Raw genomic sequence first — 17348 nt, 5'->3', positions numbered from 1 at the left:
AGTATTAGGGGGCTTCCCTGGTGGCGCAGTGGTTGAGAGTCTGCCTGCCGATGTAGGGGACGTGGGTTCGTGCCCCGGTCTGGGAAGATCCCACATGCTGCGGAGCGGCTAGGCCCGTGAGCCATAGCCGCTGAGCCTGCGCGTCCGGAGCCTGTGCTCCGCAACGAGAGAGGCCACAACAGTGAGAGGCTCGCGTACTGCAAATAATAATAATAATAATAAGTACTAAGGATGTAATGTACGACATAATTAACACTACTGTATGGCATATTTGAAAGTTGTTAAGAGAATAAATCCTAAGAGTTCTCACTACAAGGAAAAAACCATTTTTTCTTTTTCTTTTTTTTGTATCTATATGACATGATGGATGTCATTAAATTTATTGCAGTAATCATTTCACAATATATGTAAGTCAGTTCATTATGCTGTATACCTTAAACTTACACAGTGCTGTGTGTCAGTAATATCTCAGTAAAACTGGGGGTTGGGGGAGTGATCAGATACCAAGAGTGAAGGATTTTCACTAAACTTACGCAGCAGGATTCTTGCTGAAACTGGACTAAGTGGGCCAAGCACAGAGCCCAAGGTCGAGACCTTTTGGAGAAGAGGGCTTGGAGGAGGCTGCCTTGAGTTTGGTCAAGAAGAGTTGGGCCCCTAATCTCCGCTCTGTGGCCAAGGGCACAGCCGTGGCTTGGCTACTGGAAACCTCCAGCCCTTTGTGTGCATCTTTCCCTCTAAACCTCTGCCTGAGCCTGGCAGTCAGTCACAAAATAAAGGATGAGGGTCACATCATTAGGTTTGTTAATGCTCTGTTTGCCCTTTCGCTGTTGTAGGTGTTTAACCTGCAAAGAGTTGGTCAAGGTTAAGCAGTAGATGAGGAGATGCCAGAGGCTTGATACACGGGGGCCAGCAGATAGCAGGGCCTGCTTCCAGCGCCTGTCCCCACCCCCTCTGCCCCCCACTTTCACTTACACACACGCTGTCTCCTTCAGCTTTGCTGAATTTCCTGCAGTTTCAGACACACCGAGCGCTCTCAGCCCCAGGCCTTTGCTCAAACTCCTCCCCGAGATGCCCTGTCCCTCCGCTCGCCTCTTGTGATGTAAGCCCTGAGATTTTTTTTTTCATGCAAATGTGCTTTATTTCTGTAATTTAGAAGAGACCTTTTGATTTAGGGAATGGGAGCTGTGTTTCAGTTCATACATATCATCACACACTTCCCCAAGGGGGGGGCAATTGACAGGCCACACGGGGGTCCTGTTATATGACACCCTCATCCAACTGGCCCTCGAGACTGGACCAGGTCCCCTTCAGGACAGAAATGAATGCTGGGCTGGCCACTGATCTTGCCTGGTGGTCACCCTCACCTTCATCCCAATCCAAAGCCTTGATTTCTGACACTGTGGAAAGTACGGGACTAAGAGAAAGGCCTGAGATTAAGATCCAAGATTACGTGTGCCTTGACGTCTGGTAAATCCAGAAGGGCTCAGATGTCATAAGAGCCAGGCCCCTCTGCACCCTGCTTCCTCATATAAGGTCCCTAGACAAGCAGCCCTCCTGGTCTCTGGGGCCAGCACAGTGCCTGCATACCCCTGAGGAGCCGGCTTCAGTTCCCTGCCAGCCCTCAGAATTACTCAGACAGTCCTATCACATCCTGCCGTGGGGACCAGGGGTCACCCGCCCTGGTGTTACTGCAGAGCCCCCCTCCCACAGTCCCTCCTCGTTCACTCCAGTCCCTAGGGCAGCCCCACGTGGCGCAGTGTGCTTCTGCCCGAGTCTGCGAGTGTTCTGTGGCTAAAGAACGGCCATCAACCTCATCTGCCCAGTGTCACCTGTTGTGCGTTGAGCCACCGCATAAGCCCAGGGTGGGAACCCTTCCCTCACGTCTAGGGTGAAGAGGAAGCGATCAGAACACCTCATCTCCTAGCTTGGGCAGTGCCTTTTCTCCATGTCCCTATTCTCTGTCCCCATCACTTATTGCATGGTTTGAGCTCGCTACAGTATGAACCACCAGCAGCAGACTTTGTGTCCTGGTCACTGCTGCATTCTTGAGACCTAGCATAGAGGCGTCTATATGCTACAAAAAAATTGTTGAATTAAAGAATGAATGAAGGGGACTTCCTTGGCGGTCCAGTGGTTAGACCCTGTACTTCTAATGCAGGGGGCATGGGTTCGATCCCTGGTCAGGGAACTAAGATCTCACATGCCACGCGGCCAATAAATAAATCAATCAATCAAAAATTTTTTAAAAAAGAATGAAAGAATGGGGTTATTTTTGTGAATGTCTAAACACCCACTAATCTCTTAGCTCCTAAAGCATTGACCTTTTACTTGTGATATTTTCTTAGATTTTGGCTGCACTAGGTAGTATATTTCACCTATTGTATCTATGTGTTTTGTTTTTTTTTTAATTTAATTTATTTATTTTTGACTGCATTGGGTCTTTGTTGCTGCGTGCGGGCTTTCTCTGGTTGCGGCGAGTGGGGGCTACTCTTCGTTGCGGTGCATGGGCTTCTCATTGCGGTGGCTTCTCTTGTTGCAGAGCTTGGACTCTAGGCACGTGGACTTCAGTAGCTGTGGCGTGCAGGCTCAGTAGTTGTGGCTTGCAGGGTCTAGAGCACAGGCTCAGTAGTTGTGGCACATGGGCTTAGTTGCTCCGCAGCATGTGGGATCTTCCCAGACCAGGGCTCGAACCTGTGTCCCCTGCATTGGCAGGCAGATTCTTAACCACTGAGCCACCAGGGAAGCCCTGTATCTATGTTTAAATTTATAGGGAAAACTTTTACTTTCACTATGATGTTGTTTTCCAGTTAGGTCATGGCAGGCAGTCGGCTAAGGACAGGCTGGACGGCTCTGCCTGGTCTGCCAGTTGCGCCTGGCCTTTCACAGAATCTCCGCTCAGCGTGTGTCTGTGTGTTATCTCATTAAATAGCTAATCCTGTTTACTGGCCTGTCCTTTCTCTGGGGACAGCCTTTCATGGGAACCCTTTGTCCCTGGCCCTGGAGGGATCCTAACTCTAACCATTAAGAGAGACTATTGCTTTGTGCTGCTCAGACCAATCAGATCATGCAGCTAATTTTTGACCATTCATACCTTTTCTAAGTAATGTGAGAACAGTAGTTAAAGGGAGAGAAGAGGTGGGGACTTTGGGGTTTTTTTCCTCTGGTTATTTGAGATCTTAGCACCAGCACGTATTACTTTGTTAAAGTAAAAAGGAAAGAGAGACAGAGAGAAAGAGATGGGGGGAGGTGGGGAGGAAGGAAAGAGAGAAAGAAAGAAGGAAGGAAAGAAGAGAGAAGGAGGGAGGGAGGGAGGGGAATGTGACTTCACCTAGTGCATGGCCCTTGGTCCTTCACTAAAAAGACTGTCTGACCCCATGGTGCTTCCTAGAAGTAACCATCCTGATAACGGGGCCTGGAAGGATTTCTTAGGGCACACCTGCTCCCTGGTCAGCACAATTTCGTGGTAGCTGTGTTAGTGAATTCTGTCCCTGTAGCAGACCGAAATGCCCCTTTGTCCATTTAGGATTCATTCTGTAGTCCAGGCTGTGTTATTCGCCGCCCCTCCCTGCTGCCTCCTCAGCACTCAATTCCTCTTCAATCACTAATAAACATGTGTGTTTTTAATAAACATTTCCTTAATAATAGTTTTCCCACATCTAACTAATACAGACTTTATGTTGAAATTTTGAAGTAAGGAATTATAATGCATTTACCAAGATAACTATTAAAGATTATCTTTGCAAAGCCTGACTGTGTCAAACTGATGTAGAATTCTGCTGCTTATGATGAAAAGGGAGAGGGTGAAGAGGGCACACGTGTGAAAGCACTTTGGAAAATGCAAATCATGTTACAAATATAACATGATATTGTTATTATTACTTGTGTCCGGTGGCAAATGCATTTTCGTCATAGGGCCTCTCTCGCCTTCCACTAAGGCATTATGAAGACTAGAGAGGGAGTGGCAGTTCCTCTTTTATCTCCTCCTAACGGGAAAAAAAAAGGTCATTTCCTCTAACTGTCATAAAAATGATTGCCAGATGAGTAACAAAATGTATTTTGTTTTCAGGGAAAGAATATGGCAAAGCTGATGCAAGATGGCTTTATTTGGATCCAACCATTGTGTCTGTGGAAATTCTGACTGTCGTTCTGGGTGGGTTTCTGGCACTGGTTCTCATTTATGCCATCGTCAAAGAGGAACATTATCGGTAAGTGCCCTTCTCCTGTCCTACGGAAAAGAGGAGGAACATTTGCTGTCCCAACGCCAGCATGACATTTGGAGGGGATAATGACCAGAGTTCTTTGTTAGACAAAAAGTAGACTAGAAACGAAAATTGTTAGATATTAGTTAAGGTTCATGGTGCCACCAGGATAATTTCAGACCATTCAAAATAAAAAATATGAGAAATATGATTGTATTGGCAACCTAGATGCTGTGTAGACAAGCACGGTGGTGACAGCATTGGATGATTTGCCACCAATATTTTGGAGAATCAAAAGGTAATATTTGGGGCTTCCCTGATGGCGCAGTGGTTGAGAGTCCGCCTGCCAATGCAGGGAACACGGGTTCATGCCCCGGTCCGGGAAGATCCCACATGCCGCAGAGCGGCTGGGCCCGTGAGCCATGGCCGCTGAGCCTGCACGTCCGGAGCCTGTGCTCCGCAACAGGAGAGGCCACAGCAGTGAGAGGCCCGCGTACCACAAAAAAAAAAAAAAAAAGGTAATATTTGCATCCTTTCCCTCCAACTCATTCTAGAAAACTCCCATTCCGCTTGACACAAAGAAAAATCTCTTATGTAATTCTGAGGTAGACATGCAAGGTAAATAAGAAGTCTTTCCAGAAGCAGGCTGTGGAGGGTATGAGGAAGGCAGAAGAGTGAGGAAACGAAGGAGAAAGATGGCGGATTAACCATCCATCAGTCAGACCCTGAAACTTCGAACTCCGCTGCCTCCCTCCCTTTCCTTCCTCTCCATCTTAGGGACAGGGTGACCTGGGACAAACAGATTACTATCCTGGGGATGATTCCCTAAAACAATGTCAAGTAGGCACAATGGCATTCCATTTTCCACCATCTTGTATCAAAGAAGAAGTCTTATGTAAAGCTTCATCATAAAATTTCAGATTTTTTTTTTTTTTTTTTTTGCGGTACACGGGCCTCTCACTGCTGTGGCCTCTCCCGTTGTGGGACACAGGCTCCGGACGCGCAGGCTCAGCGGCCATGGCTCACGGGCCCAGCCGCTCCGCGGCATGTGGGATCTTCCTGGACCGGGGCATGAACCCATGTCCCCTGCATCGGCAGGCGGACTCTCAACCACTGCACCACCAGGGAAGCCCAAAATTTCAGATTTGAAAGAGACCTCAAAGGTCATTTAATCCACTTTCCCCCACCCAGTTTTACATAGAGAGTTGGCAGGAACAATTAAATTTCTCCTGGGTGCCTTACATGTCCTTGACTCCATGATCATGGTTGTAGATTTACTACATGCACCCATTTGTTTATTATTTCAAACATTTAACACATATGCATTGTTGAATATGTGCCGGGCACAGTGCTTTATCTACATATCTCATTTAATCTCCACAATATTATTCAAGGAAGGGACTATTATTATCCCTTTTACAACAAGTGAAATTGCGGCTCATAGAGAGATTCACATCCAGGTCTCTCTTTACTGGGTCAGTTGTGACCTCACTAAATCTTCCAAAGAATAGGACAGGATACCCAAGAGACCTTCTTCAACTCTGAGGATAATCTTCTAGGAAAGGCACTATTGCTTCTCCAAGGAAAGCATGGGTCTTCATTAATTATCAATTTGCCCCATCAAAGGAGCTCTACGTAAAACCTGAGGTCCAACTTCAGTGAGGTTTTCTGCCGTGGAAGACTGTTGATGCTGCTGGCAGTTTCATCCCTTGTCTCTTTCTCTCTAACAGGCATTTCATACAGATCACCCTGTGTGTGTGTGAATTGTATGGCGGGTGGATGACCTTCTGCCCAGACTGGCTTATGGGAAGCCCCAACCTCAACACCAACAATTGGCTCTACTTTTGGGTCTATCTGGTATTTTTCAATGGTGTTTGGGTTCTGATCCCAGGACTGTTACTGTGGCAGTCATGGGTAGAACTCAAGAAAATGCATCACAAAGGATTCAATTCAGGCAAAAAGTTTCAGTGAATTTTCAAAATCATAAACACCATCAGCGTGCTTTATGAGCCAGAATGAATCAGACCTGTTTGTTGGGCCAAAATGTAATACATTCCAGTCTATACTTTTCTTTTATATTGTCATTCTTGAACAACCTAATTGCTTTCAATTGAATCAGTTTCAAATGGACTGTAAGGTTGACAAGTTTTGGCTGTTGTTTTTTCCAGTTAAATGGCAATACAGGGAACAGAAAATAAATTTTAACTTGTAATAATAACACATTTAATTATATACTTTTATGGCTAGCATTAATTGTTCTACATTAATAAAGCCAATTATCGTGAAACGCTATAGAGCATGTTATATTAATTTTTTATTTCAAAGAACATGTTGTTGCTTCAACCTTTGATCTTCCCTCCAGTCTTTTGGTTACCAAAGTGAAACCAGAAACGAAATGAGTGCTTCTGTTTTGCATTTGTACTTTATCAAATTTGTGAAGCCAACAAAAATGATAGTGGAAGGAATTTGTGAGTGGGCTAACTCCTCATGGATGAACATTGGGGTTTCACACAGATGATTGATTTATATCTGTGCTTTTTTAAGGAGGAAGATTTAAGATACCTTACAAAAATACGATAAAAAGTAAATCAGGAAATAGGAACATAGGGAAAATGAGTGAGAAACAGTAAGATGAAGGTAAAATTAATATGCAAAATGCATGCCGTGACGTCGTATGTAACTGATAGAAGTGAAGCATAAATTTAACACTTACCTTCAGTACCAAGAGGGAGACACGATCACCCTATGTTTCAGAAAACATTCGTTTTGGCAGATGGCTATAGCACTTCCGTCGGAGGTGGGGAGTGGGTACTCACATTAACTTGCTCAACACCTGACTTTCTTACTAGCCCGTTAGCTCACAGATGTATTCTCTGCCTAGAAGGGTGCCCAGCATATACACCAGGCACTTGGTTGGTTGTGGCAGATGCTGTCACTTAGCTCAGTCTGCATTCCCCCTCCTTCTAGGTGTCCTCTTATCCTGGATGCAAAATTGTTGTCATCTTTCAGAGGTACTTGTGAGTGGTTTGGAGGGTGAAAGCATGGAGACTGTTTTCAGCTGTTCCTTTTTTACTTTTGCTGTTTTGTGGCGACAGGTAATGTCTATGACTATGGAAACGTGAGGGTTTGGAGCGTTGGCACATCGAGCGTTCAACTTCGTGGGTACTGAGAGGCAGTTGTGGTTGGGGCAGTGGGAGTAAAGGGTGTGCGGGCTGAGGAGCTCCAGTGGTGGCCTCACTGGCAGTGCCTGCCTTGGGAGGGTCCATCTTGTGGTCATCTGGGAGCCATTCCTAGAAGCTGAGCCAAGCACCTACTCTTGGAGTCCTCCAGTGATTTTTATAAGCATGCTCTATTAAATCCTCCTGCTTACAACACCTAGAGTAATTGCCGTTTTCTATGCTTTTATCCTGAATGACACCTGACTATGATATTCGTTGAATATTGAGTAAGTCTGGCCAAGTAAGTTTGAGAAATATTACGTTCGCACATTAAAGACTTTAGAAGTCCTGCAGTGAAGAAACTAGATTAACTTGTTTAACTCAGCTTTTCCCAACATATTTACCAGACCACTTTAACAAGTAGGATGGTGTTTCATGGAACATCAGATAGGGAAGCACTGAGTAACAGAGTTCCGTTTTCATAGATTAAAAACAAACCAGTTGCCAATAAACAATTAAAATAGAATTTTTAAAAATACCATTTACTATAGCATCAAAACATTCTAATATTTAGGGGGAAATTGAAAGATATTAAGGCTTACACAGAAAACAAAAACAACTATAAAACATTGAGAGAAGTTAAATAAGACCTAAATAAGCAGAGAGATATGTCATGTTCATGGATTGGAAGGCTCAATATTGCAAAGAAGTCAATTCTCCCCAAATTGAGCTATAGATTGAATGTAATCCCAATCAAAATCCCAACAGATTTATCTATTTATCATTTTTTAAATGATAACAAGCTGATTTTAAGATATTTTATGGCAATGCAAAGGGCCAAGAGGGCGAAGACAATGTTGTAGAAGCATAAAGCTGGAGGACTTACTCTACCATACATCAAGTCTTAATATAAAGCCACAGTAATTAAGGCAATGTGGTATTGGCACCAGAAAGCCAACAGACAGATAGACCAATGGAACAGACTAGAAAGTCCAGAAACAGACCTTCCTGTATATGGACACTGGATTTAGGAAAAAGGTGCCACTGCAGAACAATGGAGAAAGGATGGTCTTTTCAATAAATGGTGCTGGGTCAGTTGCATGTCCATGTGGGAAAAATGAATTTTGATCCTTACCTCACATCATGCACAATATCAACTCCAGGTGAATTGTTGATTTTAGTTTTTTAAATTAATTAATTTATTCATTTTTGGCTGCGTTGGGTCTTTGTTGCTGAGCGTGGGCTTTCTCTAGTTCTGGCGAGCGGGGGCTACTCTTCGTTGTGGTGTGCGGGCTTCTCATTGCAGTGCCTTCTCTTTTTTGCGGAGCACAGACTCTAGGTGCATGGGCTTATTGATTTTAATGTGAAAGGCAAACAATAAATCTTCAAGAAGAAAAAAAGTAGAATATATTCTTAAAAAGGATACAGAAAGCTGCAATAATTTTGACTACATTAAAATCAAGTACTTCTGCTCATCAGAATTCACCATTAAGAGAATAAAAAAGGAAGCCAGGGACTTCCCTGGTGGTGCAGTGGTTAAGAATCCACCTGCCAGTGCAGGGGACAGGGGTTCGATCCCTGGTCCGGGAGGATCGCACATGCCGCAGAGCAGCTGAGCCCGTGCGCCACAACTACTGAGCCTGCGCTCTAGAGCCCGCGAGCCACAGCTACTGAGCCTGCGCTCTAGAGCCCGCGAGCCACAGCTACTGAGCCTGCGCTCTAGAGCCCGCGAGCCACGACTACTGAGCCTGCGCTCTAGAGCCCGCGAGTCAAGACTACTGAGCCTGCGGGCCACAACTACTGAAGCCCGCACACCGAGAGCCCATGCTCCACAACAAGAGAAGCCACCGCAATGAGAAGCCTGCACACCGCAACTAGAGAAAGCCCCCATGCAGTAAGGAAAACCCAAAGCAGCCAAAAATAAATTAAGAAAAGAAAAAAAAAAGCAGAAGGTAGAACACATTTGTAGTACATATAATTGACAAAAGACCTATCCCAATGGGTAAATCAATTAGAGAAAGACAATCTAATAGAAAAGTTGACAAGATATTTGAATAAATACTTCACAAAAGAGAAGGCAATTCAGGAAATGATAATTAAGGCCACAGTAAGATGTTGCTATACACCTATAAAAATGGCTAAAACTAAAAGGACTGACAATTATGAGGGTTGGTGAAGATGTGGAACCACTGGAACTCTCATACACTGCTGGTGGAATGTAAAGTGGAAAACTACTTTGAAATTAAACTGAACGTGTGCAAGCCCTGAAACCCAGCGATCTGACTCTTAGGTATACTTCACAGAAGTGCTTACTATGTGTACCAGAATGGCAGCATTATAACCCCAAGCCGGAAACAACCTAAATGAGTAAGTTGTGGTATATACATACAGTGGACTACTGTACAGTGAAAATTATAGGAATGAAAATTAACAACCTACTTCTCATAACAACATGGATGAATTAGTGATAAGTGAAAGAAATAGTGATAAGTGAAAGAAGCCAGACTAAATGGATACATATTGTGTGATTCCATTTTTGTAGTGTAATCAAAAACAGATAAAACTGTGGTGTTAAAGATCAGGACAGAGATTGCCTCTGGGGAAGAGGGTGGGTATAGTGATGGGGAGAAGGCATGAGGGGCTTCTGAGGTGCTGGTAATGTTTTATTTTTTTCCTTTGAGTGGTTGTTATAATTTGCGATAATTCATTCAGCTGTACCTTTATGAATGGTGTGCTTTTCTCTATATATGTTATACTTCAATTTAAACATTTTATTTTTAAAGATTCCTGGTATGAAGACCTGAAATATGTCTCCAGTGGGTCCTCATGAAGAGGACGCTATGTCCTTGACAGCAGAATTTAGTACAGCTCGGGCTGTTTCTAACAGTGTCCCCCACGTGGGCTGAAGGCAGGATGCCAGAGAGAGAGTCTGTAAAAGCCTTTCTATGAGGGATTACCCAGTTGTTTCCAGTACTTTGCTCTCTGCTGATCTGGCTCAATCCGAGGGTAAACAGAGTAGAGAAAAATGGATGGGCTGCATATCCTGCAGGCAGTCCTGAAAACATGATTTTTCTCAACTGAGTTTTTGCTGAGTATTGGATGGGAGAGAAATGGAGATTATAGACTCTGACAGGAACTTGGAGGACAGATACATTCTACTGCCAAGTAAGGACAGATCTAAATGTTTTAACCCTTAAGTGAGTTGGAAGAAAGATTGATGTCCCCATATGAAGTCTAACAGGTCACTGAGAATAGAAGCCCATCTCCCTGTGACAGGGAGGTAGGGGAAAGGTGACATAGGTAATACTGTATTTCATTAACTCTAAGATAGATACTTTCCACCCACATTTTAACATTTTAAAAATTAGGATGTATTTTACAGTTGATGTGTCATAATTGAGTTGGCAGTGTTTTTTCTTACAAAAATATAATGCATCTTATAATTGATGGCATCTTAGATTCAATTAAACAAGTCACTGCCTTCAATATTGTTCCTCTTTTCAAACCTCGATATCTCCAACTACTTGGAGGTGATAGTTCAAATATATTTTAAGTCTAAATTTTGCATGGGACCTTAGGAATCATTTACTTCCCTATCCGCCCCCTGCACACCCCGCTTCTATCACATTCGTTTCCTAGGAGCCAGCCATAGAAGGAATATTTGGATGTACATATCAAATGATTTGCAATAAGTTATGAATTGCTTATGTTGATGGTAACTGGATTCCTTCAGACTGTCCATCACTCCCCAGTATTGTTTACACTATAAATTTCCTCTGCATACTCTGCCGTTCCAGATAATGTTGAGGCAGCTATCGGCATAACCCATCTAAAATCAGAGTCTAAATGATGACGTTTCCTTGTATTTAATTATGTCAGCTTTACAACTCCTGAAGTGCTAGCACTGAGGCTCCAGGAAAAATCTGCAGACTGCAATATGAAATAGTAAAATAAAACTTTGTCCAAACAAGGCTTGATGGAAACCAAAATGCACAGAGTTTGGAGAAGAATCCTTTGTTTTCTTTTTTTTTTTTTCAAATTATTCTTAAAATCCATGAGCACTTTTTTGTTTGTTTGGTTTGAAAGCTGGAGTTTCTAAAAATAAATAATTTATAATGAGAATAATTGGGCCAAACCATGAATGAGAAAGGTTAACTGTTGCTGTCCTTACCTTTAATAAAATGCCCTTGAGGTAATAGGGAGGGGCCTGGCAGGCCTCCTCCACCCGCTGTGCTTTTGGAAACTACATCTTCTCTCCCTTTCCAGTGGCAGACCCGACCTCACAAAATCCATATCCCACGCCACTTCACTGAAGGAAGCAAATCACATCCATTAATCCACATTAAAATGCTAATAACTGATAGTGGTTTGATGTATTATCTGTCCCGAATATATTTGCATTAAAAAAATATACAATTGATTCATGTCCGTTGCTGAAAAATGGAAAATCCAGATAAGCAAAAAGAAAAAAATAATCATTACCCCCAGTATCATCAGACAGAACCACTATTACAAATTTAGTTTCCATTTCTCAAGCTCTTGTCCGTGCTTGTATTAACATCTGGGGGAGGCTTTTAACACTTGAAGAAGGACTTTAACCTCCCTCCTTCCTTCCTCTCTGTCCCTTGCCCCAGATTTATCATCCAAGAAATAGCAGTTGTACATGTACACACAAAACCGACTGGATAGTATTACAGAACATGCTCCCATTCTTGAGATATTCATGTGCCTATAGAGGTTGTTAGGTAGCAGTTATCATTTATTTTATGTCCACACAGATCAAGTTGACATCTTAAAATATTGGATTGGCCACCTCCCAGCTCTTCAAGGGAGGGATGCAGTATGCTGAGCGTGCTGCAGTGTTACCTTTTAGGTGTTTAATCCCTTCCCCTCCAGAAGCCTTCCCTCAGTCCCCCAGGAGTCGGAAGGGGAGGACTCTGAATTCTTGTAGCCCTTGTCTGTGTCACTTAAGTGGCCCTGTATTGTTTTGTTATTTTTGACATCCACCTTCCCAACTACACAGGGGCCCCTCAAGGCCACGCTTAGAACCCTAGAATCATGTATAGTTTAAAGGGGCCTTGAACGGGTCCAGTTCATATATGAGGAGACTGAGGCTCAGGGGGGTTAGATAACCTCCCCAAGGCCACAGAGCTTTTCAGTGAACTAGAACCTAGTTCACTTAAAAGTACTCTTTCTAGCCCAACAGTGTTAGACATGTTTCCAGAAGCCTACAAGCTATGAAAATTATTCAATTTTGTGGGAAAAAAAAATTTAACCTCAGCACATTTCTGATCATCTAGGTCTATTCATTATACTTGAGTAGCCTCTCAATTTCATTGTTTTGATCTTGTGTTTTGTATTGTCCTGTAAGTATTTTTCACTGGTTGGACCAAGTGGTCAGGTGGCAGCAGTTAACATTAATGCTTTGGTTTTTCTAGGGGGAGGGGTGACAAAGTGGAGGACGCGCTCTCAGGGTCCCCACTTTTTCAAATTTGAGCAACACTCCAGCACAGCACATGACTTCTTGTTCCCCACAACTGTGTTTGCTGATGATGCATTTTAGTTTAAAAATAAATTAAATATTCTGTCTTGGCCTCTCATTTCTGATTCACTGTATTGTGCTGAAAGTAACTGTGAACAGATTTTTGGCATTTCTTGGTTGCATTTTGGGAGTCGGACTGATTTTGGTCCCAGGGGTGGGGATGGGAGGGTGGGATCGAATCTCCAAGAACTGGAAGCAGGAAATGGATCTCACTGGTGTGCCTTGAGTGCCCACAGTTTGAACTGTCTCCATAAAGTCAGTGCTTGTCTGGAGATGGGACCGCAAATATTCATGCCCCCTGCAACAGTGACATCTGGTGGCCCTGGGGTAATAGGACAGCAGTCGAGTGGCTGATCTGTGGATTTTGATGAGATGACCTTATTCTATATATACTTGTTGCTGTAGGAGCCACTGCCCCTTCCCAGGGAGCCCCGTTTCCTCCTGTGACACACCCACCTCCAATCACCCTACACCCAGGAAGCACCTGCAGCAGCGCCCCTGCTTCCTGGGGGCACTCTCCTCCCAGGCCCCCTGGCCGCCGGGCTGGGAAGAAGTGGACTTGCCCCATCTGGCGCGTGTCAGCCGCCAGCGGCCACGTCAGGCCAGGCCTGGCCTGAATTCTGGTGTTCGAGGGCCAGTGATTTACTGCCTGCCTGGGCAGCAGGTGGCTGGGGTATTTTTAGTGTGTGGAGCCTTTAGGAGTGGGGTTGGGTGTGGGCAGGAGGCAGCAGTGAGGTCTGGGGGAGTTAGCTCTTCCAAGGTTCAAGTTGAAAGCCTCCTAATTGGGTGGGGAGGGGTCTGTTTCCTAACCTCCTGTAGGCTTTCAGGTTCTTGGTACGTCTTCTTGAATCTGTCTGCCTTTTTCCTTTGCTTGGTCAGTTTGTAAGCATGAACTAGAGAAAGTGGAAACCTTCGGGATGCCAAGTTGTTTGGTATCTAGGAAAACACTGGGTACTATTAACGCCCTGCACCTGTATTCATTCCACTTCAAAGCTCTTTTCTGTTCGTTGTATTATCTGATCCTCACGATAATCCCTCACGCTCTGTGGACAGGGATTATCATCTTCCTTCTACAGAAGAAGAACTGGCCACGAAAGGTGAGCATCTGTCCCGTGCCACAGGGAGCACACGGGACAGAACCTGGAGCCGAGCTGTACGGGTTTTGCCGCTAAGCGGTGCTGAGTTCGAACCCGCTGCCCCGGCTCACGTGCCGTGGGATTTGGGGCCCAGATGCTTGGGTCCTGAGTCTCCTTATCCAGAAACGGAGTCGTGGTACTTGGCACACACAGCTGTGAGGATGAGCACATATCAAACACTCCACCCGCTGTTCTGATCCAAGTAAAAGCTTACACGTTTATTTAGCTTTTGACTGGGTCTGTTACCCGGGTTCTGAACATATGACATCGCCGCTGCCTCCGTGTGAGAGACAATCTCAGAATCAACAATTAAACGTGCCAGGCGCTCAGGCCTGGAACAGAGCAGCCGGCCGAAACCTGGGGCTTCTGAGCAGGCACATCAGAACAAAATTAAGAAGCCTGTGGGCCGGGAAGCTTTGTCAGTCTGACCATCTGAGACTGAGTTTGAGTTACTTTCCCGCTGCTGTTACTTGGTGGCGTCAGGGCTTTTGTGATTGCTTGTCCTCGGAATCTTTTTGTTTCCTTTCTAAGGAAACATTCTGCTTGTGCTTCAGAGAAAAGGGATTTTCGTCAGCACCTGGATGGAACGTTGTCAGCACCAGGAGAGACCAGAAGAAACTGGGAAAATACGTGACAGAGCCTCCTGTGGTGAGGGAGCTGGAAACAGCTATGACTGTGAGTTGCCGACTCCTGCATTTCACCCAGACCAGCTGAGCTGGACCCCTGGGGTTGTCCTCTCCGCGGCTGCCCCTACCATGTCCAGAGCCAAGCCTGACAAGGCCTGAGCCTCGAGGTCTATCCCCAGTTGGGGGATAGGGCTGCTGCCAGGCTGATCTTAGTTTTGGGTGGGGCTGCCATGGATCTGTGGGCCCACTGGGCCCCAGCCTCCCAACTGGGTGCCTAGGTACCTTAGAACTGGACCTGTGCCTCTGTGGCTTTGTGTAGTTAGCACTTCAGTTTGCCATGGGGATAGAATCTGTCGTGAACCTCAGTTTATTTGCCTGTTGGCCCTGAAACTCTAAGTAGACCTCACTGGTGAAGAGGGGCTTGGCGGTGGTGGTGAAGGTGACACGTGGGAACCAGGTCCTTTTCCTGTTGGTGCCGGCTCCAGTAGTTCAGTAAGAAAGCGTCATCAGTAGTTCACTAGTCTGAAGTCACGTTCTGTGTTGAAAGGGTTCCGTGGTCATGATCAAAGTGGTATACCATACCCTTGCCTGCCTTGCTTTAGAGACTGACTATTCCCATCATCATATTCAGGGCTCTGAGATGTCCTACAGTGGAGAAACCTGTGTAATTCCATTAAGCCCACATTTCCCAAGCTTGTTGGACCATGGAACCCTCTTTTCAGGCCAGTAGCCCTTCACAACCTTCAGAGCTAGTGTTTCACAGATCCTACCTTGGGAAGCACGGGCACAAACCATGCCACAGCCATGAGAGCTGAGAGCCGTGAGAGCTGTCAGCTGCCTTAACTCGTGGCTGCATCCACCCCCGATGGCATCTCCTTGGACACTGATCCCTCCTGAAAGCGAACCTGAGCTCATCCCATCATGAGTCAGCCCCGCCTGGCCCATCTCCCCACTCCTAATCCCACTCAGCCCTGGCTTTCTACCACCTCCCAGTTGGCCTGGTAGCTGAGCCATCATAAGTCAGCAGTGGGGGCGGGGAGGATTCCCCTGTGTCTCCAAATCTTCCCAAAGATGCCACAGCCATTTTCCCCGTCCCTGCCCCCATCAACACCCAGAGGTGCCGCTCACCTCGAGGCCAGGAGCCCCTTGGGCAGCGATCTTCTTGCTTTTCCCTGCTTTCCTCCCTTCCGGTTCCTCAGCCTATGCTTCCCCACATCTGCTTAGAGTGCCCTGGGCCTGGGAGGAACCTTTTATTAAGTGAACCCGTCCCACACACAGCCTCAGTCCTGATTTGGCAGACTTCAGCCCTGGCTACCCTGGCCATTCTGAGACTGTATTACCCTATTTTTTTCCTTAAATCCAAGCAAGATGTCAACCACAGTCCTTGAATCTGCCTGTCCTTCATCCCTGGTTTCCCTCCTCTTCACATCCCCAGACCCCCAAGTTTCGGATGAGTCCAAGCAGAGGAGACACCGCAGGAAGGACGAGGGTGGTTTGTTACAGGACTGGGTGAGATTAAATCCCAGGGGCTCCTGCCCAGCTAAGGTGCATTTTCCCCTATGCTTTATGATGTTTTCCTCCTCTCTGCCTTGGTCAACATCATACGGGAGTCACTGCTTTGAATCCATTCTGGGATCTCTGGCTTTAGAACCCATCGCCTGCTCCTCATTCTTTACTGAAACCTGCTCTCAGCGTAGCATCTGATCAGTACATTCCCATGAAGTTAGAATCAGCTAAACACCCCCAAGATGGGAGAGAGTTCTGTGGCCAGGGACTCCTCCTGGGAGCATGTGAAATTGGGAAACTAAGGAATCTAAGAAGTCTAATATGCAATTTCACACAACTTATAGCTGAGAAGTAGCCGTTGTCACCGCATGCTCACCCTCAACATCTAGGGGTGCATATCCCCCTGGCATGGCCACATTTATGTTAGACTGTCTTCAGTAAAAAAATGTCAAAGCGTATGCTAAGTAAGTAGGACACCTCTGTCATCCACCACACCTGTCTGAGGTTAAGAGTTCTTTTCCTTAGCTCGTAAATGATTAAAGACTCAAGCTCTTTTTATGATTTGACCTTGGGAAACCACCCCTGAGCATTATTTTATAAACCTGTGAAATCTTGGTATAAAACTGTAGATGGGTGGTTTCCAACACTTTGTGCCTGTGTTAGTCACCCAGCACTGAGGGGGAAAAAAACCACAAAAATCTTTTCAGTGGCATGCAGCAATAAGCATTTGTCTTCAGAGCTCTGTGGATCATCAGGGATTTGGCTGACCCAGGCTGGGCTCAGCTGGTCGACTCTGCTAAGGCTGCAGTGGCTCAGTGGCTCTGCTACTCACTTCAGGTCTCTGGACCACTCGGTCGTTTTGCTCTACATGCCTCTCATCCTATCCTCCTTAGACAGCAGGTTAGCTGAAGCTTGTTCTTCTGATGGCAGAGGCGGAAGTGGGTAAACCCCAGTGTGCAAGCACTTTTCAAACCCCTGCTTGTGTCCGTCTACTGACATCCCACTGGCAAAGAAAGTCATATGGCCAACCCCAATATCAACAAAGAAGGACATTCCATCCATGATGAAGCCATAGCAAGTGTGTGGATGGAGAAAGGAGTGAAGAATTTGGGTCCAGTAATACCACCATGCTCACCTGTGGCACACAGGGACGAGATAAAGGGTTTCTTCTGCCAATTGTT

At 45.5% G+C, this 17348-nt stretch overlaps 1 protein-coding gene across 2 annotated transcripts in view; it reads left to right on the top strand.

Moving 5' to 3' along the window:
- Positions 1–6170, top strand: part of EBPL (EBP like) — a gene marked incomplete at its 3' end in the record, with an annotated part of 43179 nt that extends 37009 nt beyond the window's left edge. For both annotated transcript variants that reach the window (XM_079721558.1, XM_079721559.1), the window contains 2 exons: positions 4067–4205; positions 5930–6170. In XM_079721558.1, the coding sequence (XP_079577684.1) occupies positions 4067–4205; positions 5930–6170 (380 nt within the window). The remainder of the gene's footprint in view (positions 1–4066; positions 4206–5929) is intronic.
- Between the last annotated feature and the right edge of the window lie 11178 nt (positions 6171–17348).

The sequence above is a fragment of the Hyperoodon ampullatus genome (genome assembly GCF_949752795.1).
Source record: "Hyperoodon ampullatus genome assembly, chromosome: 16".
NCBI lineage: Eukaryota > Metazoa > Chordata > Mammalia > Artiodactyla > Ziphiidae > Hyperoodon > Hyperoodon ampullatus.
This window is presented reverse-complemented; position numbering and strand designations above follow the sequence as displayed.